Genomic DNA, 23,809 nt, shown 5'->3' with positions numbered 1-23,809 from the left:
AGCAAATCAGTGGTTTCCTTAGTTCAGGAGTGGGGTGAGGACTACCTGCAAAGGGGCATATAGGAATCTTTCTGGATATGTTCTACATCATGATGAGGTGGTGGTTATATGGGTATATTCATTTTTCAAAACTCACTGAACTATACACTTAAAATGTGTATAGTTCCTCATGACAAAATTCTTCACAATGGGTGCAAAATACACAAAACGTGTCCAACAGAAAAATATACCTCTAAAGCCAATAATTTCCCAGAATAAATTAGTTGTTCTTAAAGAGACTTTGTTGAAGTATATTTAAGACTCAGTTAAAAAAACAATCACAACATTTATTTGATATACATGTTCAGAAAATTTGGAAATGATCATACATACAAATTACAACTAGGATTTAAAACTTCCTAAATCACAATAAATTATGGCTATAATCACTACCAAGTTAGAATACACATTAATAAAATCCTAAAAAATTCAGTATTTCTTTTGTTTTCATAATTTGCATAGCTTAAACAAACTTGTTTTTCTCAATTTACTTGCATAAAAAATTTGCTCAATTTTAAATTATCTGAAAGCCCTATATATATAATTTACCTTCTGCTGAAAAAAAAAAGTCTTCATAAGCACAAAATATTATCAACGGGAAAACACACAAAAAATGGTAAAACTCTTTCCATGGAATTTATACTTATGATCTTTTCCTACTCATCAGCATAACGTTTTTCCTTTTAGTCTAGATGTAACTGTGAATTACGATCTGATAGGAAATTTCATATGCATTTAGGAATCTTAGAGAAATGTAGGCTCCCTTCCCTTTATGAATGAATGAATTTCCCCTAATTTTAAACTGTAAAGTCAAAGAATACACGTCCTAAAATTCCTTGTAAGGCTAAACCAGAATCTTCTGGCAAAAACTAAATTAAGTATTGTCTGAGGGACCAGAAGTGCTTTAGCAGCAGATTCAGTACTTTCAGAATGCACAGGCCTGGAGGTGCACTCCTCTGCAGTCACTGTTCCTTCAAAAACTGAGAACTACCACAGTTCCTATACTCCTACCTCTTAAGATCTAATCTACTTGTGATAGAAGGTTCTTAAACTTGATTCATGCCAGCAAGAATCACCATTTAACACAAAATTCTAGTCTGATGAGTCCATTTAAACCTGATGTCCTGAGATATAAAAATGAAACGTCTCTGGGTTTTACATGGTGCAGAACAGATTCATTTCGAAGACGATATAACTGTAACACTAAGGGAAAAAGCAATGATGAAAGAGAGAAAGTGAGAACACTTACCTCGTCCCCGGTGGCAGTGGAAGTTGTTCAAGTGAATTACCTCTTCATTGTTGTTTCCCTCTGCCATTTTCCAATGCAGACATACAGCTATGTGCTTGCTAATATCTGAACATGGTGACTACCTGTTCCAAAGAGTCTGAAAAAAAAAAAAAAAAAGAACATTAAGAATGAGGGAATATCAAAACTCTTCCCACATACCCGGTCAAGGTAGCATTCTAAGCTTATCGTGAAAACACCACTAAAAAGAAAAATAGGGGCTTCCTTGGTGGCACAGTGGTTAAAGAATCTGCCTGCCAATGCAGGGGACACAGCTTCAAGTCCTGGTCTGGGAAGATCCCACATGCCGTGGAGCAACTAAGCCTGTGTGCCACAACAACTGAGCCTACACTCTAGGGCCCGCGTGCCACAACTACTGAAGCTCGCGTGCCTAGAGGCCGTGCTCCACAACAAGAGAAGCCACTGCGATGAGAAGCCCATGTCCCACAACAAAGAGTAGCCCCCTGCTTGCCACAACTAGAGAAAACCCATGCGCAGCAATGAAGATCCAACGCAGCCAATAAATAAGTAAATAAAATAAATTTAAAAAAAAAAAAAGAAAAAGAAAAATAAGGGGACATCCCTGGTGGCACACTGGTTAAGACTCCGCACTCCCAATGCAGGGGGCCCAGGTTCGATCCCTGGCCAGGGAACGAGATCCCACATGCATGCTGTGACTCAGTTTGTGTGCCACAACTAAGGAGCCCATGTGCCGCAACTAAAGAGCAGGCAAGCGGCAACTAAGGAGCCAGCGAGCTGCAACTAAGGAGCCCACCTGCTGCAACCAAGACCCAGCACAACAACAACAAAATAATAATAAATAAATAAATGAAAAATGAATAACTAAAAAGCTAACAGAACGGGACTTCCCTGGTGGCGCAGTAGTTATTAAGAATCCGCCTGCCAATGCAGGGGACATGGGTTCGAGCCCTGGTCTGGGAGGATCCCACATGCCATGGAGCAACTAAGCCCGTGCACCACAACTACTGAGCCTGTGTTCTAGAGCCCGCGAGCCACAGCTACTGAGCCCGCGTGCTGCAACCACCGAAACCCACGCACCTAGAGCCTGTGCTTCTCAACAAGAGAAGCCACCACAATGAGAAGCACGCGCACTGCAACAAAGAGTAGCCCCTGCTCGCTGCAACTAGAGAAAGCCCATGCACAGCAATGAAGACCCCATGCAGTCAAAAAAATAAAATAAAAATGTGTTATCTATAGCAACTTATATAAAATAAATAAATGAATAAATAATAAAAAAAGCTAACAGAAGAGGAAAAATAGAAATTAAAAAAAACATTACTGGGGCTTTCCCTGGTGGTGCAGTGGTTGAGAGTCCGCCTGCCGATGCAGGGGACACGGGTTCGTGCCCCGGTCTGGGAAGATCCCACATGCCACAGAGCGGCTGGGCCCGTGAACCATGGCCGCTGAGCCTGTGCCTCCGGAGCCTGTGCTCCGCAACAGGAGAGGCCACAGCAGTAAGAGGCCCGCGTACCGCAAAAAAAACCCCAAACAAACCATTACTGCAAAAGAACATACAAAAGAACATACAAAAGATCAGCAAAGGATCAAAGAACAGATGGAACGTATATTTTAAAAAAGTAAAATTAAACCGGAAAAGTTAAAATAAAATAAACAAAAAAAGGAACTAAAAAACATTTTTCAAAAAGTAAATTAAAAACTCAATTACCGCAACCTATGGAATGGGTGAAAATATCTGCAAATCATAACCCCTAATAAGGTGCTAAAATCCAGAATATATAAAGAACTCACAGAGATCAATGGCAAAAAACCCAAAATAATCCAATTTTTAAAAATGGGCAAAGGACCTAAATAGACATTTTCCCAAATAAGATATTCAAATGGCCAACAGGTATGTTAAAAGGTGCTCAACAGCACTAAACATCAGGGAAATGCAAATCAAAATCACCTCTGCCTGTCAGAATGGGTATCATTCATTCAAAAACTCATTGTTATGAACGATAACAATGCTAGCAGGATATGGAAAAAGGGGAACCTTTGTACACTGTTGGTGGGATTATAAGTTGGAACAGCCACTAAGGAAAACAGTATGGAGGTTCCTCAAAAATTTTAAAATAGAACTACCGCATGATCCAGCAATTCCACTTCTGGGTATATATCTGAAGGAAACGAAATATCTCGATACTTTGAAGATATCTGCACTGCCATGTTCACTACAGCACTATTTATAATAGCCAAGACATGGAAGCAACCTAAGTGTCCACTGACAGATGAATGAGTAAAGAAAATGGAATACTATTCAACTACAAAAAAGAAGAAAACCCTGACATCTGAGACAACATGGATGGACCCTGAGAGCATTATACTAGGTGAAATAAGTCAGATAGAGAAAAACAAATTCTGTATGATCTCACTTACATGTGGAATCTAAAAACAAACAAGCAAACAAAAAAAACAAAACTATAAAAAAAGACTCACAGAAAAAGAGATCAGATTTGTGTTTACAAGAGGTGGGAGAATTGGATGAAGGTGGTCAAAAGGTAAAACTTCTAGGTATAAGATAAACAAGTATTGGGGATGTAATGTACAGCATGGGGACTAAGGTTAACACTGTTGTCTGGTGCATCTGAAAGTTGCTAAGAAGGTAAACCCTAAAAGTTCTCATCATAGGGAGAAAAAACTTTTTTCTTTTGGTATCTATATGGATGGATGTTAACTAAACTTATCGTGGTAATCATTTCAGTGTACGTAAGTCAAGTCATTATGCTGTACAACTTTAAAAAATTCAACTGTATCAGAAATTATATTACATAAACAGACTACTACAATTAAAAAACAGATTATCAGAATGGATAAATGAAACCCAACGAACTGTGTTTTACAAGATAAACAGTGTAAGTACAAGAAAACTGAAATATTTAAAGGATAGAAAGCAAACATCAAACGTTAACAACTCATCTAATAAGTCCTTAATTTCAGATACTGTAGTTCTTAATTATAAAATGTCCATCTGAGGAAATGCAGATGGCCAACAGGCACATGAAAAGATGTTCAACATCGCAAATCATCAGGGAAATACAAATCAAAACCACAAAGAGATATCAACACACATCTGTCAGAATGGCCATCATTAAAAAGAACACAAATAACAAATATTGGAGAGGATGGGGAGAAAAGGGAACCCTCGTACACTGTTGGTGGGAATATAAACTGGAGCAACCACTATGGAAAACAACATGGAGGTTTCTCAAAAAACTAAAAATAGAACTACCATATGACCTAGGAATTCCACTCTTGGGTATTTATCTGAAAAAAACAAAAACACTAATTCGAAAAGATACCTGCACCCCAATGTTCATCGCAGCATTATTTACAATTGCCAAGATATTGAAGCAACTTAAGTGTCCATCAAAAGATGAATGGATAAAAAAGATGTGGTACATTTATGCAGTGAAATACTACTCAGCCATAAAAAAAAGAACAAAGTTTTGCCATTTGCAGCAACACGAATGGACTTGGAGGGCATTATGCTAAGTGAAATAAGACAGAGAAAGACAAATACTGTAAAGTATTACTTATATGTGGAATCTAAAAAATACATCAAACTATTGAATGTAACAAAAAAGTAGGAGACTCACACATATAGAGAACAAAGCAGTGGTTACCAGTGGAGAGAGGAAAGGGGGAAGGGGCAATAATATAGGGGTAGGGGGAAATAAAGGTACAAAATATTAGGTATAAAATAAGCTACAAGGATATACTGATTGTACAACATGGGGAATATAGTCAATATTTTATAATAACTATAAATAGAATATAAACGTTTAAAATTGTAAATCACTGTATTTGTACACCTATAATTTATATAATATTGTACAGCAACTATATGTCAATAAAAAGTCCATCTGATTTTTAAAAATAAATTCTAGTTCTCTGTTGAAATTCTCTTTTTAACTACTTTATCCCCCTGCTCTTTACAAAACCCATAAAAAACTGCATGAGTGCACTAGTATCTGACAAAATGGATATTACAAGTATTATTACAAACAAGTAGGGAGATTTCATCCAGATAAGGTCAACTCACAGAAGATGTAACAACGTTAAACCTGTATGAACTTAATAACACAGTTTCAAAATATATATGGCTTAAATTGACAGACCTTAAAGAAATAAGACAAATCCACACCTACAGCTGGACAGAAGACTTGAACAGCACTATCAAACAGCTGACTTTACTGACATTTATAGATCACTCCACCTAACTACTGCAGAATACACATTCTTTTCAGAAGCACCAGGAACATTTATAGAACAGACTACATGCTGAGCCATAAAGCTAGCCTCAACAAATGTGCTGGGTTTGAAATCATACAGCATGTGTTGTATGACAACAGTCAGTAAAAGAAAAATTGGAAATTACTACGTATTAGAAATTAAGTAACCTAAACAACCCATGGGTTAAAAAAATTACATTGAAAATTAGAAACTGTTTTGACTGAACTGAAAGGTAATGAAAACAAAACACATCAAAATTTGTGGGATGGGGCTTCCCTGGTGGCGCAGTGGTTGAGAGTCCGCCTGCCGATGCAGGGGACATGGGTTCATGCCCCGGTCTGGGAAGATCCCACATGCCGCGGAGCGGCTGGGCCCGTGAGCCATGGCTGCTGAGCCTGCGCATCCGGAGCCTGTGGTCCGCAACGGGAGAGGCCACAACAGTGAGAGGCCCGCGTACCGCAAAAAAAAAAAAAATTTGTGGGATGGAATTAAAGCAGTGCTGAGAGGATAATTTACAGGTCCAAATGCATACTTTAGAGAAGAAAAAACAACCCAAAAATCATTGATTTAAGCTTTGATCTCAAGAAGTTAGAAAAAGGGCAGTAAATTAAACCCAGAAAAAGTACACAGAAAAAACTTATAAGAGCAGAAACTGAAACAGATTATAAACATAAAACTGAGAAAAATCAAAGCAAAAAGGTTTCTCTAAAAAGATAAATAACATACAAAAAAATCTAAAAAGATTAAATAAGATTGATAAACCTTTATTAAGAATGATTAAGAAAAAAAGGGAAAAAACACAAATTACCACCATCTGGAATGTTAAAGAAGACATCACTACAGATTCCACAATATAAAAAAATACCATGAATAACTTTATACCACTTAATTTGAAATTTTAACTGAAATAAACTCCTTGAGACACAATTTACCACAATTGAACAAAAAAATTAAATTTCAACAGATCTCTATCAAATAAAGAAACTGAATAAGTAATTAATAACCTTCCCACAAAGTATACAGCAAGCCCAGTAAAGTTTCCTAAACATTTGAAGAAGAAATGTAACTAGTATTACAAAAACTCAGAGAACAGAAAAAGAGCAAACATTATTTCTGAAATCATTTTACGAGGCTAGCACAATTTTGATACTGAACGGTGATGAGAACATTACTAGAAAGACTAGAATCTCTCATGAACACAAATGAAAAATCCTAACCAAAGCAATGCAACGTTCATTACTAGAGTAAAAGAAAACTACATAGTCACTGCAGTTGAAAAAAAAAAGTGTTCAAAATTAACACCTATTCATGACTAAAATCTCTCAGCAAATTGGTACTGGAAGTGAATTTCCTTCATCTAATTAAAGCCGTTTCAAAAACACTAGAGCAATCCTCACACCGAAGAGTGAAACACTGAAAAGCTTTCTCTCTGAAACTGAGTTTTTACCATTTTTTGGTCAACACTGTATTGGAGGTTGTAGCAAGCAGAGTCAGGCAATAAAAAATAAAATATCAGGTTGAAAGGAAGAAATAAAAGTGGCATTATTTGCAGATAAGATTGTGGTACTGATGCAAAGATAGAAAAATAGAACAGAGGGCTCAGAAACACAGCCACATACACCTGGTCACCCACATAAAAACAAAGGTGTTAGTGAAATGCAGTGGGAAGAATGGCCTTTTCAATAAACATTGCTGGGCCAAGTGGATATCTATATGGGAAGAAAATGAGCCTTGATACATTCCTTATACCACCCATCAACATCAATTCCAGATAGATTACATAAAAGAGAAAACAAAGATACTAGAATATTACAAGAGAACAAAATTATGTATATCTGTATGTGTAACTGTACACAGAGATACCACTGGAATAAGTGAATGAATGAAAAACAAAATCTCTAGATACAAGGCCAACATACAAAAAATGAACTAGTATGAAACAATTAGACAAAAAGACATTTTAAAAGAGTAGCATCAAAAACAATCAAATAACAGGGATGAACACATGAAAAATGTGTAAGACCTCTACACAGAAAACTGTAAAACATCACTGAGAGAAATTAAAGAGTAGATAAATGGAGAGACATACCACATTTGTGGGTTGGAACACTCAAGTTTGTAAAGATGTCAATTCTCCCCAAATTGGTCTACAAGTTTAAGACAGCCTTAGATTTAAAAAATGGATATGTACTAGATGATTCTAAAACTTACAGGAAAATGTAAAGAACCAAGAATAAGTAAAGCATTCATAAACAAAAACAAAACATGGAGAATTTATACTACTGGATATTTAGTCTTATTATTATAAAGCTACAATAATTAAGACAACGTGGTATTGGCAAAAGAAGAAAAAAATAGACCAATGGAACAGAGTCCACAAACAGATTCATTCACATATGGACGACTGATTTATGACAAAAGCAGCACTGCAGAGCAGTGGATAAACATGATTTTTAAAACTATGTGACACTGTACTGGAAAACTATATTTTGGGAGCATAGGAAAGATCAAAGAACTAGACCTCTTCTTCATGCCTTAGATGAAAACAATTTCAGGTGAACTTTTGATTTAAATGGTAAGGTAAAATAATAAAGTTTCTGGAAGATAACATAAGAAAATACCTGCACAAATCGGAGCTGGAAAATATATCTTAAACAGGAAATAAAAAGGGCTGTCCACCAAAGAAAAGACTGAAATATTGTACATTAAGATAAAATACTTCTGTTCACCAAAGAAATTATTAAGAGTGAAAAGGCAAGCCACTGGGAAAAGAAATTTGCAATACATATAACAAAGGTTCCTATCCAGAAAATATAAAGAACTCCTACATGTTAACTGAAAAAAAAAAAAAAAAGGAAAAGAAGAATCAGACAACTTGAAAAATGGGGGCTTCCCTGGTGATGCAGTGGTTAGGAATCTGCCTGCCAGTGCGAAAGACACGGGTTCAAGCCCTGGTCCGGGAGGATGCCACATGCCACGGAGCAACTAGTCTCATTCACCACAACTAATGAGCCTGCACTCTAGAGCCTGTGAGCCACAACTATTGAAGCCCGTGCGCCTAGAGCCCGTGCTCCGCAACAAGAGAAGCCACCGCAATGAGAAGCCTGCGCACAATGAAGAGTAGCTCCCACTCGCTGCAACTAGAGAAAGCCCGAGCGCAGCAGTGAAGACCCAAAGCAGCCAAATATAAATAAACAAATAAATAAATTCTGGGAAGATGGCAGTAATGGTGGCACCATAGCTTTTAAACCTCCCCAAATTTTCAAATAAAAACAGAAAAAAATTCCCTGGTTACAAAAATTCCAGTTTACACAAAAACAAGACAAAACAAAGGAGTCTCCGCAGACTCTAAACTGCAAGCACATGAGGACAAACCACCAAGAGCCACACAATTTCTGAAGCATCATTGGTGCCTCAGAAAGCACAGGGTACCATTCAAACCTGAGAACAGTATCAATATGTAACCCCAAATAAGCGACAGGAATTCACTGGAAAGCACACAGGCCAATCTGAAAAAGGAGCTAATACTACGAAGCGGTTTTGCTCAATTCAATTGTGTGTAAGTGCAAGGAGGCCCTGACCCTGTAAGATCTGAAAAAGATATAGCAGTCTAGGATCCATGAAGTTTTGAAACTCATCAACCAGGGCTTCCTGACAGGACACAGCCCTATGAGAAGAAAATGCTGGGAACAGTTAAACTGAGTAAGATAGAGACAAAGGAAAGAGAAGTTAGGTCCAGATAAAAATAGAGAACAGAATCAAGAAGTCTCAAAAAGCAAGCTGCCATATTTTGAACATTGTATGAAGAGGAGCTCTGTGAAGTTAGAAAAAGTTATCCTAAACTACATCTCCTTCTAAAAGTCCAAGAAAGCATCCATTAACAGAGGAATGGATAAAGAAGACGTGATACATACATACAAGGGACTATTACTCAGCCATAAAAAAGAACAAAATAATGCCATTTGCAGCAACATGGATGGACCCAGAGACTGTCCTACTGTCAGACAGAGAAAGACAAATACCATATGATATTGCTTATATGTGGAATCTAAAAAAGGGTACAAATGAACTTATCTACAAAGCAGAAACAGAGCTGCAGATGTAGAAAACAGACCTATGGTTACCAGGGTGCAAGGGGGGTGAGGAGGGATAAATTGGAAGACAGGGATTGACATATACACACTACTACATATAAAATAGGTAACTAATGAAGACCTACTGTATAGCACAGGGAACTCTACTCAATACTCTATAATGGCCTATACGGGAAAAGAGTCTAAAAGAGTGGATATATGTATATGTATAACTGAATCACTATGCTGTACACCTGAAACTAACACAACATTGTAAATCAACTATACTCCAATAAAATTTTTTTTAAAAATCCAAAAAAGCTAATTTCACTAAAAATTAACAAAGAAAAGAACTGATGTCAAATCTCATATAAAGGTGTAAGAAAAACAAGAAGCAAAACATCCCTATAAACAATAACATGCCAGAAAGATGTAACAACCTAAGGGTCACTAAGAAAATAATATAAGACATAAAATAACAACATAAATCAGAACTAGAAAAACTCAGAAATGAAGTGACATATCTCAGGAAAGAAACAGAAATTAAATAAAGTGTTTTAGGAATGCAAAGTAAATTAGAAGAAACACAAGTGTTAATAAACACAACACATACTGCTTTAGGAGAACTGAAAGGTGAAAGGAAAATTTTAAATAGAAAAAAGGAGATAAAGGAGCTCTTGAATAAACTGAAAGGGAAGAAAACACAAAAAACTGTAACTGAAAAAAAAAAACTTTCCTAAAGTAAAAATATTAAAGCAACATTTCAAAAGAGCACAGTACATACCTAAGGAAAGCAACCCAGAATGACAACCATCAAGACACATTCTAGTAAAATTACTGGACTTTAAAGAAAGAAAAAAATCCTTTAGCATCTGGGCTTGAGAATTATAACAGAAAAAATTAAGATTATTAACAGATTTTTACAGTGATGCTTTAAGACACTCGTAAACAGATTAAGATACTTTAGAAAAAAACGTGAGCCATAGATTTTATATCCAGCAAAACTAATTTTAAGTAAAAAGTGCACAAACTTAACAATGTACAAGAACTTCCTACAAGATTTTCCTGAGGAAACAACAGAAAAGCAAGCTTCAGGCAACCAAAATGACTAGAGAGACACTGACACAAAGACTAGAGGTAAACATGAAATACATAATTACTTACAGTACTAAGATTAAATTATAACTAAGATTGAATGATACAGTACAATTATAAAAATTATGGGGAAGGGAAGCATATGAAAGATTTTAAAGTTGTTTACAGTAATCATGCTAGTGGTGACATTCTGAGACTTTCATTTTGACACTTTTGGCTGTGTTAAAACAAAGTTGCATATTCTAATTCTATCAATCCCTGTGTCCTTGAGAATCAAGATTCTTAGTGTGGTAAAAAGGAATTATAATATAGAAGCAATAAAGTAAGTTAAGTAAAACCACTGTAGTCCTAAATTTCAATTATAAATATTAGTATAAACTCGTAAAATATTTTACTTCCATCCAAAAAAAAAAAAGTTTTCAAACAAGACCTGCTTGTAGCAATGAACATCCATGGTGCCCAGATTATTTGAAATACTATTTCTCATCGAAAGAGATGAAGGCTTTTGGGACAAATTACTAATTCCAAGTCTGGGGCAGGAATCATACAAAATGAACATGGAACATCTTGTCATATCCCATATCAAGGAAGCTATCAAAGACTACTTATCAAAGACTGAATCCTGTCAGAATAAATTCCTGAAGAGGCTTCCACTGGCCAAAGATGGAACATTTTGAACTTCAGTAAAGATAATAATTGATATGGTACAAACATCTTAGAAAAATGTATAAATGAAAGTGTTCATAATTTTTTTAAAGTCATTTTCAGAAGATGATAGTCAACCAATACATTATCTTTAAACCTAGTAAAACAAAGGCAAAGAATCAGGCATTTTCTTGCCTTTTCTATATAAACTATATCACTGGATAACCAAACAGTAGATGAGGAAATCATTTCTTTATAAAATTACTGTAGTATTAATTTAAAAATTCAATTAAAATATCACCATTTTGCAATCCTCAGTAATTTACTGGGCCTTGGAATTCCCTGGCGTTCCAGTGGTTAGGAGTTGGCACTTTCATTCTGGTGGCCCAGGTTCAATCCCTGGTCAGGGAACTAAGATCCCACAAGTGGGGAAAAAAAAATAAAAAATTACTGGACCTAGACATTGAATATCATTGACTCTAACATCATAGAGACAATAAGACATAACTGCCTTCTGAGGAAAGGACACTATCTACTGTCTTGACAGAAACAATCAGATCTGTACACAGCCTAATTTTTAGAATAGAAGCTATCTGAAAAACAAAATTTTTGAATTACACCATTAAGTATGCCATCTAGATCAGGTATTCTCAATGGGGGCAATTTTGCAAGGGGGTAAAAATATCTTATATATTACAATGGTTTGTCATCCTCCCAAATTCAATCCCACCCAACAAAATCTTACTCCTTAGTATTTAATGGGGGAGAATCAGGAAAAAATGTCTAAAATGGCTCTACAGGGAGGAATGATTTTTTTTTTTTAAGCCTGACAAACACCTATCTAGGTGCTGGGAAACTAACAGGTCAAATGATTCAGGTTCAACAACAGATAAATTATAAGGAAAAATGAAAGGAATGGAAGAGAAACCCTAGATTTAAAAGATATAGGGATGCACTCAGGTGAAAAAACCATAAAGAAATACAAGAAAATGATCAGACTAATGGTTAATTTCAGGGGGAAGGAATGAATTATGCTCAGGACAGCATGCATAGAGGAGGCTTGGGGATGATCTACTTCTTGACCTAAGTAGTACATACAAACACCTTATAATAATTCATTAAGCCATACATGTTTTATATATTGTTTTATTTGTAAAGGGCAAAAAACTCCCATGAGATATTGCATACCCATAAGGATTGCTAGAAGCCTGAAAATTGATGACCAAGTGTTGCTGAGGATTTGGAGCAATGGGGACTTTCATGTACTATTGGTAGGAGAGAAAACTGGTACCACAACTGTGCAAAAAAAAATCCTTGAGGGCTTCCCTGGTGGCACAGTGGTTGGGAGTCCGCCTGCCAATGTGGGGGGCGCGGGTTTGTGCCCCGGTCCGGGAGGGTCCCGCGTGCCGCGGAGCGGATGGGCCCGTGAGCCGTGGCCGCTGGGCCTGTGCGTCCAGAGCCTGTGCTCTGTGACGGGGGAGGCCGCGGCAGTGGGAGGCCCACATACCACACACACACAAAAAAAAGAATCCTTGATACTTTATCAATTATAGTGGAAAATATAAATCCTGGAAGACTCAACAATCCACTGTAAAATCTGTACTACAGAAATGTACACTTATACGCACCAAGTCTATGCACAAGAATGTTCACAGCAGCACTATTCCTAAAAGCCAAACACTGAAAAGGACTCATATCAATGATGGAATGGACAAATACACTGAGGTATGCTCATACAATTGAAACATACACAGCATCAAGAATCAAGCCATTGTAGTCACACACAAAATGAATGGACCTTAAAACATAATGGTTGAGTGAAGGAATTCAGACATAAAAGAAAATATACTGAATGCCTCCATTTAGATAAAGTTTAGGCATAGGCCTAAACTTAGCTGTTTGGGGTGAAATTTCTTTGTGTGTGTGTTGTATTTAACAATGGAAAACTTAGAGGGAAAAAAGTCACCATAAGGGAAAAAAGTCACCCTAAGGGAAAAAGAGAGTGGTTGCCTCTGTGAAACAGTATTTGGGGGTCAAGAGAATTATTGCTTTTATTTCTTTCTGTAGTTTGATTTTTGAACCATTTTCTTGCTTTACTCTGACGGACATCACAAGAATGAAAATCAGTAAGTAAGAACCAATGGGGGACAATTATAACTGCTACAGTGGCTTTTTAGTTCCAAGATCCTATCTGTAACCTACCCACTCAAGGTTTTTCTTCCTCTCTAAGAAAATCTCAATTTTCTTTGCCTTCCTGGGAGAAATCACGTACTTCAGAGGAGGTGGGCCCCAGACCCTGGCTTATTATATGATGTCTATAGATAGTCAAATAATGTCATCATTTTCCCAACTTAAGATACTATAAAATTTTATATCAAGACTATGTTTAAGTATTACAACAGAACTTTCTGGTATCTATAACTGAACATAGGTATCTCAATGTTTAAAAATTATAAACCCAAGCATAAGTTTAAGTATCTCACTTGAAATAACAATAATGATGTTATTGATTTTGTAAATAGCATGGTATAATGGAAAGAGCTCTGGTATCAAATTTCAACTGCACCTATTCAAGTACTTTTCTTTCAAATACAATTTTTTAAAAAAATATTTATTTATTTAATTGGCTGTGCCGGGTCTTAGTTGCGGCACGCAGGATCTAGTTCCCTGACCAGGGATCGAACCTGGGCCCCCTGCCATGGGAGCACGGAGACTTAGCCACTGGACCACCAGGGAAGTCCCATTAAATACAATTTTTAAAAAGCATTTTGGGACTTCCCTGGTGGTGCAGTGGTTAAGAACCCACCTGCCAATGCAGGGGACACGGGTTCAAGCCCTGGTCCGGGAAGATCCCACATGCCGTGGAGCAACCAAGCCCGTGCACCACAACTACTGAGCCTGTGCTCTAGAGGCCGCGAGCCACAACTACTGAGCCCACGTGCCCCAACTACTGAAGCCTGGGCGCCTAGAGCCTGTGCTCTGCAACAAGAGAAGCCCCTTCTCGCCGCAACTAGAGAAAGCCCACGCGTAGCAACGAAGACCCAATGAATGCAACCAAAATTTAATTAATTAAATTTAAAAATGCATTTTGAACACTTAATTCCAATAACCCAGCTTATTTCTTCTTTTACCATAACTAGGTTCCTTCAATTTTACACTGGAAATCAAAGGAAAATGTGATTTATTTTATACCTAATTTAGTTAGACTGTCAAGCTTGTAGTTAAGCAGATTACTAGTGATGCTTTAAAAGCAAGATTCCTCATGAATGGCAAGTACAGTGGCCCCAAGCTGCAGTGAGAAAAGAAGTCTGATGATGAAATTTCTACTCCTGACTAGCTTCTCTGTAAAGGTCATTTAACTCCCTGACATTCAGTCCTCTCATCTGGGCTCAGAGCAGATGGCCTAAGTATGAACCATGGTTTCACCAATTAGTGAATCAGTGACTATGCATAAACTGCTTAATCTCTTGGGCCTAATTCCTTTATTTGTAAAATGACAATACAGTTGTTTTAAAATTAATTGAGTTAAACATATATAAAGTGTTTAGCATAATGACTAGCAAATAGCAAGTGTCACATTATGACATTATTACCTGTGAAATGGAAACAGCAGATGCACAGTGTTTACTACTACTACTACTATGTTGATAATACAACCAAACGGGGGGAGAGGGGTGGAGATAGAACTTTATTCTCCTCTTCCAAGCTACTTTTCACTAGTATTACAACTATTCACAGTAAAACTTTTACTTCCTTCTATAAGAAACTTCGTTTTCCCTTTGGAAGTAGCAAGAAGCTATGTATGTCTTTTCGCTTATTGATCAGACACCAAAGTGGAGTTCAGAAATAGGAAATGCCACCCAAAAAAGAATATTTCAGTTGTCACCTCTTGCTTTTAATTATACAAATAATCATTTACACATTTATGATTATACTCTATAGTCAAATATACCAATTAATGCCTCCAAATTAGAACTTAAAATTAGGATATATTTCATCACTTCATTACTTGGTGGATAATCTTATGTAGTAATATTGTAAGAATTTAAGAAAATTGGATGACAATTCTTCTATCTTCTCTTCCACCGCCCACAACTGTCCTAATGATCTTTTTTTTTAATCCCCTTCACTTTGTTGTATGAATGAATCAACACATGATGAGAAGTTCGCATTTTGTTTTCTCCATATGCCCTTGACTACGTCTTATTCATAGCTGTACTTCCAGAGTCTCACAGTTGCTGAATGAATGAGTGGCTCCAAAAACATACTCTTCTGCCAGAGACTGGAGCTCTTCATCATAGCCATATACAATCAGAGTCAAGTAACATGGCTTACACGACAACAATCAGTTTATCATGATTTTCTTCAGTTATAAAGTATTATACCATTATAGAAAATTTGGAGAACAAAGGAAGTCGGGAAAAGATGGGAATCACCCATGGTTCTCTCACACAATTTTATGATTTCCAAAACTGCATCTTTGCTTCCTTGTGACCAGGGTCCTTGGGTCTGTCTCTAACAAATCATTTTCTTCTCAATTCTTCTATTCATGTCACTTCTCCACTTTTCCTTCCAGATGCTCCTAATATAATACTGTATGGTCCTGGGGTTTTGTGGTGTTCCTGTTTTCCAGAGTAATCTCCAAAAATATGCCCATCACTTCTGCAACACTGATTTTGGGGTAATAAAGGATGTTTCAAATTTAGTGGGTTAACTCTTTGAATGTTCTAGGGAAAGGTGGGCAAAGAAGAGCCAGGCACAGGCTGAGAGAAGCTGACATGCCCATGTCATATCAGCACCCACAAAACCTCTTCCTAGCATATTTTTTTAAATGTCTATAAATGATTATTGCTTTTAACTCAAATACTAGTTTCTCATCTTAACATTTAGGTAGCCATTCTTTGTAATCCTGTACTAATATGTAATCAATATTAAATTAACACAGAAAAGTTAATAACGGTTATTTCTAAGTAATAGGTTTACATTTTTTGCTTCCTTATATTTTTATATACTAAATTGGTATTATTTACATTAACATTTAAAATTAAAATACATTACAAGAGTTTGGCAAATGTTTATTGCAGGCTCACCACCTGGTATAAAGAATTTGTGTTATGCATCATGGGGAACACAAAGAAAATCCAACATGGATCTTGCTTCAAAGAACTTCCATCAGTGAGAGAAAATATGCACACAATTAAGTATACTACAAAGTATAAACCCATTAGTGCAATACAGAGACTATTCCAGTTGAAAGAGGGCAGGCAGTCAGAGTAGGCTTAGTGGAGACAGCAATATTTAAGCTAAACTTAATGCTCTGCCAGTTCCAGGCTTAGTTTTAAGAGAACAGCACTTCCATCTAGGGCTCTTGAAACCCATAGTCACCATGTAAGAAGTCTGACTACCCTGATGGAGAGACCACATGGAAAGCCCTGACACTACATGAAGGGGGAAAGGGCAGCTGAACCCAGTCTTCCAGCAGTCTCAGACAAGGCGTATGAATAAAGAAGCCATTTTGGAAGTATATCCTCCAGTCCCAGCCACCTTGGCTGACAGCATGTGTGTGGGGGGGAAAAAGGCTCAGGTGGGTCCTTCCCAATTTCTTGACTCAAAAAACTGCCAACAAATAAAACTGTTATACTAAGTTACCAGGCTTGGAGGTGGTTTGCTAACAGGTAAGTGAAGCAGAGCTCTAAGTTTATTTTCTAATCAATGGGAAGCAATGCAGAGAGCTGTGCTTTAGGAAAATCAACCTAGCTGCAGTGTGTAATCTAGTGGCAGGAAACCCGGGAAGCAAGAGCCAGTGAAGTCTGAACTAAAGGTAACAGTAAGCAGAGGGAGGAAAAGATACAAGATACTGACCACAGAGGTTAGATTCAATGGGATTTTTGTATGTAATTGGCCATGAAGGGCACGAGGAAACAAGGAGTCAAAGTTGACCTCGATGTTGAGATCAGGTGACTGGAGGATGGTGATAATATTAAGAAAGAACAAGGAAGCTGATGAGTTCAGAATAAGAAAATGCAATGCATATTAATTTCAATACATAAAATGAAAAAACTACAGTAAAATAGCATCCATAATTACAGATAATATGCAAACAATTAGCCTGGAGTTTAAGCAGTTTAAAAGAGCTCTAAAAATCCTGTTATCAGTATCTTTCTACAATACAAAAGGTTTTAAACCAAAAATTATTCAAAAATTTCGGTGGGGAAGCTACAGAGTTCAATATATAACATTGAGATTTTTCATCAACTGTCAACTGAAAATTGGTTCAGAAACTGGGATGTGGAGGGCTTCCCTGGTGGCGCAGTGGTTGAGAGTCCGCCTGCCGATGCAGGGCACACGGGTTCGTGCCCCGGTCTGGGAAGATCCCACATGCCGCGGAGCGGCTGGGCCCGTGAGCCATGGCCGCTGAGCCTGCGCATCCGGAGCCTGTGCTCCGCAATGGGACAGTCCACAACAGTGAGAGGCCTGCATACCGCAAAAAAAAAAAAAAAAAAAAGAAACTGGGATGTAGAAACAACCTAAGTGCCCATCGACAGATAAATGGATAAAGGAGATGTGGCACATATATACAATGGAATATTACTTAGCCATAAAAAGAAATGAAACTGAGTTATTTGTAGTGAGGTGGATGGATCTAGAGTCTGTCATACAGAGTGAAGTAAGTCAAAAAGAGAAGAACAAATACCATATGCTAACACATATATATGGAATCTCAAAAAAAAAAAAAGGTTCTGATGAACCTAGTGACAGGACAGGAATAAAGACACAGACATAGAGAATGGACTTGAGGACACGGGGAGGGGGAAGGGTAAGCTGGGACAAAGTGAGAGAGTGTCATGGACATATATACACTACCAAACATAAAACAGCTAGCTAGTGGGAAGCAGCTGCATCGCATGGGGAGATCAGCTCAGCACTTTGTGACCACCTAGGGGGTGGGACAGGGAGGGTGGGAGGGAGACGCAAGAGGGAGGAGATATGGGGATATATGTATACATATAGCTGATTCACTTTGTTATACAGCAGAAACTAATACAACATTGTAAAGCAATTACACTCTAATAAAGATGTTAAAAAAAAAAGAAAGAAAAGAAAAAGAAACTGGGATGGATAGGCAAGCATATACTCATCCACAAAAGGGAAGGGGAGAAATCAATGTTTTCAATTATATTATTACAGTTGAATCCTCTGTGAACTCGTGATATCCCGTCCCTTCTATCCCAATACTGTCTACAGGTTACACCCTATGATAAATTTTCATATAGCATTAAGTTTTTGTTTTTTAAAAAAACCCCACAGATCTCATCATGGTAGAACCAAAATCCTTACCATGGCCTGTGAAACACTGCCTCATATGGCCCTTGCTGACTAGCCCCACCTCATACCTCTTCCCCTATTCACCAATCTGCAGGCACCAAGGCTCAGGTCCTTGAACATTCCATGCTTCTGCCTTCCACTTCAGGCTCTTCTCTCTGGCTGGGTTACTCTTCTTCACTGCCTCTCTTTGACCAAATTAACTGTATTCATCCTTCAGTTCCTCATCTTAAATGTCACCTCCTCAGAGAAAAACCTTTCTGGACTAACCCCAGTGTTTGTTCACACACCTCTCACTCCTTCAAAATACTCACCACAATGATAATCTACAATTTAGGAAGCTATGATTAATATCTATCTCCTCTGCTAAAAAACGTTCATTCCTGGGCCTCCCTGGTGGCACAGCGGTTGGGAGTCCGCCTGCCGACGCAGGGAACGTGGGTTCGTGCCCCGGTCCAGGAGGATCCCACATGCTGCGGAGCGGCTGGGCCCGTGGGCCTGTGCTCCGCAATGGGAGAGGCCACAGCCTCAGGACATAGGACACAGCCTGGCAAAAGTAAATATTCCAGAAGAACTTCTTGAACAAACAAGTTCACAGGTATAGCAGGATAATTAGGAGCATGAACTCTGGAGCCAAACTGGGTTCAAGTACCAGCTCTGACCCTTACAAGCTTTGCAACCAGGTAAGCTATTTTTCAGCATCTCCCTTTCTTCCTCTTTAAAATAAGAATAATGACAAAACCCACAGCACTGAGGCGTCAAAGAGTTAATATATGGAAAATCCTTAGAACGGTATCTGGCTAAAGACAGATGTCTGTAAAGATCTTAACTATAGCCTAGAATTTAGTGAACCCTCATTAAACAGGAGCTATCAGAATTAGTAAACACAGGCTCTCTCATCTATCCTGTTTCATAAACTTTCAGTCTCCCAGACTCACATCTCAACTTCCTTTATTAGACTTCTCCAAAGAGGCTGCAAGACTTCTCTTTTATTAGCTACTGCCTGTCTTCAGAAGAAAAATCTAAAGCCTCTATTTAAGTTTACGGGGAGGTCCAAAATCTGGCCCCAGGCTCTCCAAATATTTCCTTAAATTCAACCACTCCCTACCCCCAGCCGCAATAAATTACTTCTACAAAACACCAACGAAGCAAGGCCATTTCTTAAAGGTCTTCCAGTAGGCCAGCATACTAAAGTCTGCCCAGCCCTCTCTCAGCAGGGTAAGTCATCTTCTCTTTGCATCAAAAAGCCTAGGACAGGGACTTCCCTGGTGGCACAGTGGTTAAGAATCCACCTGCCAATGCAGGGGACACGGGTTCGAGCCCTGGTCCGGGAAGATCCCACGTGCTGCGGAGCAACTAAGCCCGTGCACCACAACTACTGAGCCTGTGCTCTGGAGCCTGCGAGCCACAACTACTGAGCCCGCGCACCTGGAGCCCATGCTCCGCAACAAGAGAAGCCACCGCAATGAGAAGCCCGCGTACCGCAACAAAGAGTAGCCCCCCCCCGCCGCGACTAGAGAAAGCCCCTGCGCAGCCAAAACAAAACAAATAAATAAAAATTAAAAAGCCTGAGACAACCCTACCCAGACGCTTATCACGACACATCCGAGTTCTTTACAGAGCCCTCGGCTCGCTGATGTCGGAACCCTGCCCAGCGGACATCACTGGGACCTTGCAGGCACTCAGTGAGCTTGGTCACGGGACTGAAGCGGCCCGAAGTTTTCGACAATCGTCCCACACGGTATTCGGGCCACATCTCACGCGGGAAGATCGGCCTCGTTCGCCGCTCGGCGCTCCGGGCACATTTGTCGGGTTCGCGTTCCCCGCGCTGCCCAGGGTTCTGACACACTCGGGGAGGCCTCACGAGGGCTGGGCAGCAGTGGCCGCCTTTTCGGGAAGACGCCCCTCCAGAGCCGAGTCGGGAGGGTTTGGGACCGCGGCCCGTCAGCCCCCCGCCACCCCTCGCCCGGGCCAGGGCGTCGGAGATCAAAGTCACGGCATGTTGCCCCCCCGCGCGCCCCCGGCCGCGTTCGGCTCCACGGCCACTGCCTCCCGTGAGGCGCCGCCGAGGAAACTCGGTCTTTCGGATTTACCGGCCCGCGAAACTTCCCGAAGTGGCGGGAGCGGAGGAGGGTCCGCCGGCCGCCGGCGCCTCTATCGCTCCCTCTCGGCCGCTAGCCCCGCTGCTCCGGACGCTCGGCGCTAGGCGGCGCCCCGCGCGGCGCCGGGTTCGCTCGCGTCGGGGCCGCGGCTGAGCCCGGCCAGCGCCCCCCGCCGCCCCTCACAAACGAGCCCCCGCCCCCACCCTCACCCCCGGGCTCAATGGAGGCGCCGGGCGGAGACGCCACTAGCCTCACAGAGCCTCCCGAATAGCTGGCGCGCCCCGCGGCCGACACTTACTCACCACTCAACTCGCCGGCTCTCGAGGCAGGCTCGGCGGCTTCTGTCGCCGCAGCTTCTAGTCCGCAGGAGCACCACGACAGCTTCGTGGCCGCAGCCGAGGCCGCCGCTGCGCTCCTTCCGGCCCTGCCGCGGCGTCACCTCGCGCCTGCGCACAGCGCCCCCTCCCGACTAATGACAGGAAGAACCATAGAGGCACGCCGGGTGATAGGGAGGAGGGGTCTGGGGAGTAACACCATAGAGAGGGACGCCTGTCCGCTCCTCCATCCCGGCTCACGGCCCGCTGAGTCTTGACTCCCCCACTAGGCGGGAGGACGAAAGGAACTGAGAGCCCCTCAACCTCGTGAGGAGGTCTCGCTGTCTCCCTGGAGTTTTCAACTCCAGGGCGTGAAGCGTGAAGCGGGCAGCCGTGGAAATCTCCTGGATATGCATTTATTTGCATCCGTTGCCGTTGGCAAGTCATTCATGCAACACATTTCGGAGGGCTTCCTGTATGCTAGGCACTGGTCTAGGAATTGGAGCCAAAACGGTATAGACTGTCCCTGTTCTCATGAAGCTTATGTTTTATTGGGAAGTCAATAACTCGTGAACTAATTAACTAACCAACTAAAATACTGGCCTAGACGGGAAGCGTTCTGGAAACACACACACACACACACACACACACACACACACACACGAAAAATAAAACAGAGAAAGGGATAGAGTGATGGGGATAATAGTGTGGTCTAAATGAAGTGAGGGAGTGAGCCGTGGTTACCACCCGGAGGAAGAGCACTTCAAGCAGACGGTATACAAAGGCCGAAAGCCCTGAGATGGGAATACGCCTGGCGTTTAGAAAAACAGCGTTATGCTGTGTGGCTGCATGACAGTGCGGTGAGTGAGACGGAGAGTGGTAGGGAATGGGCTTGGCAAGCTGGTCGGGAGCCAAATCGTAGGTCTTAAATTGAATTTGCATTTTATTCTAAGTGTGATGGGAAACTACTGGAGAACTGGGAACAGGGACGTGAGTTGATTTGTTTGTGTTTTCCGAGACCAGAATCAGGAAAGCCAGTTAGGAAGTTATTGCAGGATTCTAAATGGTAAGAGAGCGTGGCTTGGACCAGTACAGTCAGGGAGGAGGTGATGAGAAATGGTCAGAGTTGGGATTTCTTTTAAAGGTAAAACAGTGATTTGCAGATAGATAGGATGTGGGGTGAGAGAGGATGAAAGGAGTTGAGGATAACTACAAGATTTTTGGCTTGTGCAGCTGGGTGAATGGTGGTGCCATTCACAAATATGGGGAAAATCAAGAGGAATAGATTTTGGTTGGAGTGAGACGTGAACATGTTTTGCACATGTTACATGGCGAACTAGACCTTCAAGTAGACATATCAATATGCAATTAGATCCTTTGTTTCTTGATGACTGAGAAACAAAGGATTCTTGGTTAATCTGAAGACTTCATTTGGGAACCAAAAATCTTTTAACAAATAATCTCTCAGACCTTGAGCGACACATTTCCCCGAAAAGTATGCATTTTTCCCAGCATAATTTTGTTGGGAGTTATGTTATTGAGGAATGAACTAAGATGAATATGTGGAACTGTAATTTAATGGCATAGAAATCTGAAGACCTGCAGGAGATTTAAAAATTCCAACCCTTGTTATAACTTTTTAAAAGACTATGAACTTATCAAAACACACGAATCAAGTTTTTTTTTAATTAATTAATTAATTTGGCTGCACTGGGTCTTAGTTGTGACATGCGAACTCTCACTTGCTGCATGCATGTGGGATCTAGTTCCCTGACCAGGGAATGAATCCAGGCCCCCTGCATTGGGAGCATGGAGTCTCAACCACCGCACCACCAGGGAAGTCTCTGAATCAAGGTTTTTTGGGTTTTTTTTTAAATTTATTTATTATTTTTGGCTGTGTTGGGTCTTCGTTTCTGTGCGAGGGCTTTCTCTAGTTGCGGCAAGCGGGGGCCACTCTTAATCGCGGTGCGTGGGCCTCTCACTATCGTGGCCTCTCTTGTTGCGGAGCACAGGCTCTAGACGCACAGGCTCAGTAGTTGTGGCTCACAGGCTTAGTTGCTCCGCGGCATGTGGGATCTTCCAAGACCAGGACTCGAACCCGTGTCCCCTGCATCGGCAGGCAGATTCTCAACCACTGTGCCACCAGGGAAGCCCTCTGAATCAAGTTTTAATATGCTGTATGATGGGTGGATGAGGCTATTATTTTTTGGAAACTTAAAAATATTTATTAATTCATTTATAATAACAATAATCAACCTATCACGTGTCAGCATAAATCACGTCTTTAACAGAAAATATCTATATTTTCCAAAACAAGAGAAAATATGTGAGAAGAGTGACATTGTTTTACATTAAGTTCTTTTTATATAAATTTACATCACAGTTTTTTTTAATTCAAACAGAAAGTCACAAAAATTATAATCATCCTCATCAGTTCACTCAGTCCCATGTAATTAATTTCTTTTCCATCTTGATCTTTTGTTAGCACTTTTATGAATCCATCAGTTTTCCATTAGAGTTCTGAAAATGCTTATTCATTCAGCTCAGCAGTATAGTCAGTTACCAGAAACCTGTACTTGTCAGTCTTTTCCATGAATTCCTTGAAGATGAAACCCTTTTATAGGAAATTTTGCAAAAGCATCAGAGTACACCCAGAACTGTCTGTAAATGACAAAAGAC

General features: G+C 40.0%; 1 protein-coding gene across 13 annotated transcripts in view; it reads right to left on the bottom strand.

Annotated features, from left to right (window-relative positions):
- The window catches only part of RNF216 (ring finger protein 216), a 171,209-nt gene extending 149,938 nt beyond the window's left edge, over positions 1 to 21,271 (bottom strand). For 12 of the 13 annotated variants that reach the window (XR_004482820.2, XR_007472026.1, XR_004482821.2 and 9 more), the window contains exons 1-2: positions 21,119 to 21,271; positions 1,289 to 1,424 (exon numbers count right to left, since the gene is read on the bottom strand). Coding sequence is in view for 7 of the 13 variants with exons in the window: in XM_004268951.4 (XP_004268999.1) it covers positions 1,289 to 1,355 (67 nt within the window). In the remaining 6 variants the exon portion in view is untranslated. Of the gene's footprint in view, positions 1 to 1,288; positions 1,425 to 21,114 lie in introns of all 13 variants that reach the window. The other variant, XM_033426631.2, reaches the window with a different exon arrangement.
- Between the last annotated feature and the right edge of the window lie 2,538 nt (positions 21,272 to 23,809).

The sequence above is a fragment of the Orcinus orca genome, chromosome 16, assembly GCF_937001465.1.
Source record: "Orcinus orca chromosome 16, mOrcOrc1.1, whole genome shotgun sequence".
Lineage (NCBI taxonomy): Eukaryota > Metazoa > Chordata > Mammalia > Artiodactyla > Delphinidae > Orcinus > Orcinus orca.
The sequence above is the reverse complement of the archived record's forward strand: the minus strand, read 5'-3'. Positions and strand labels throughout refer to the sequence as shown.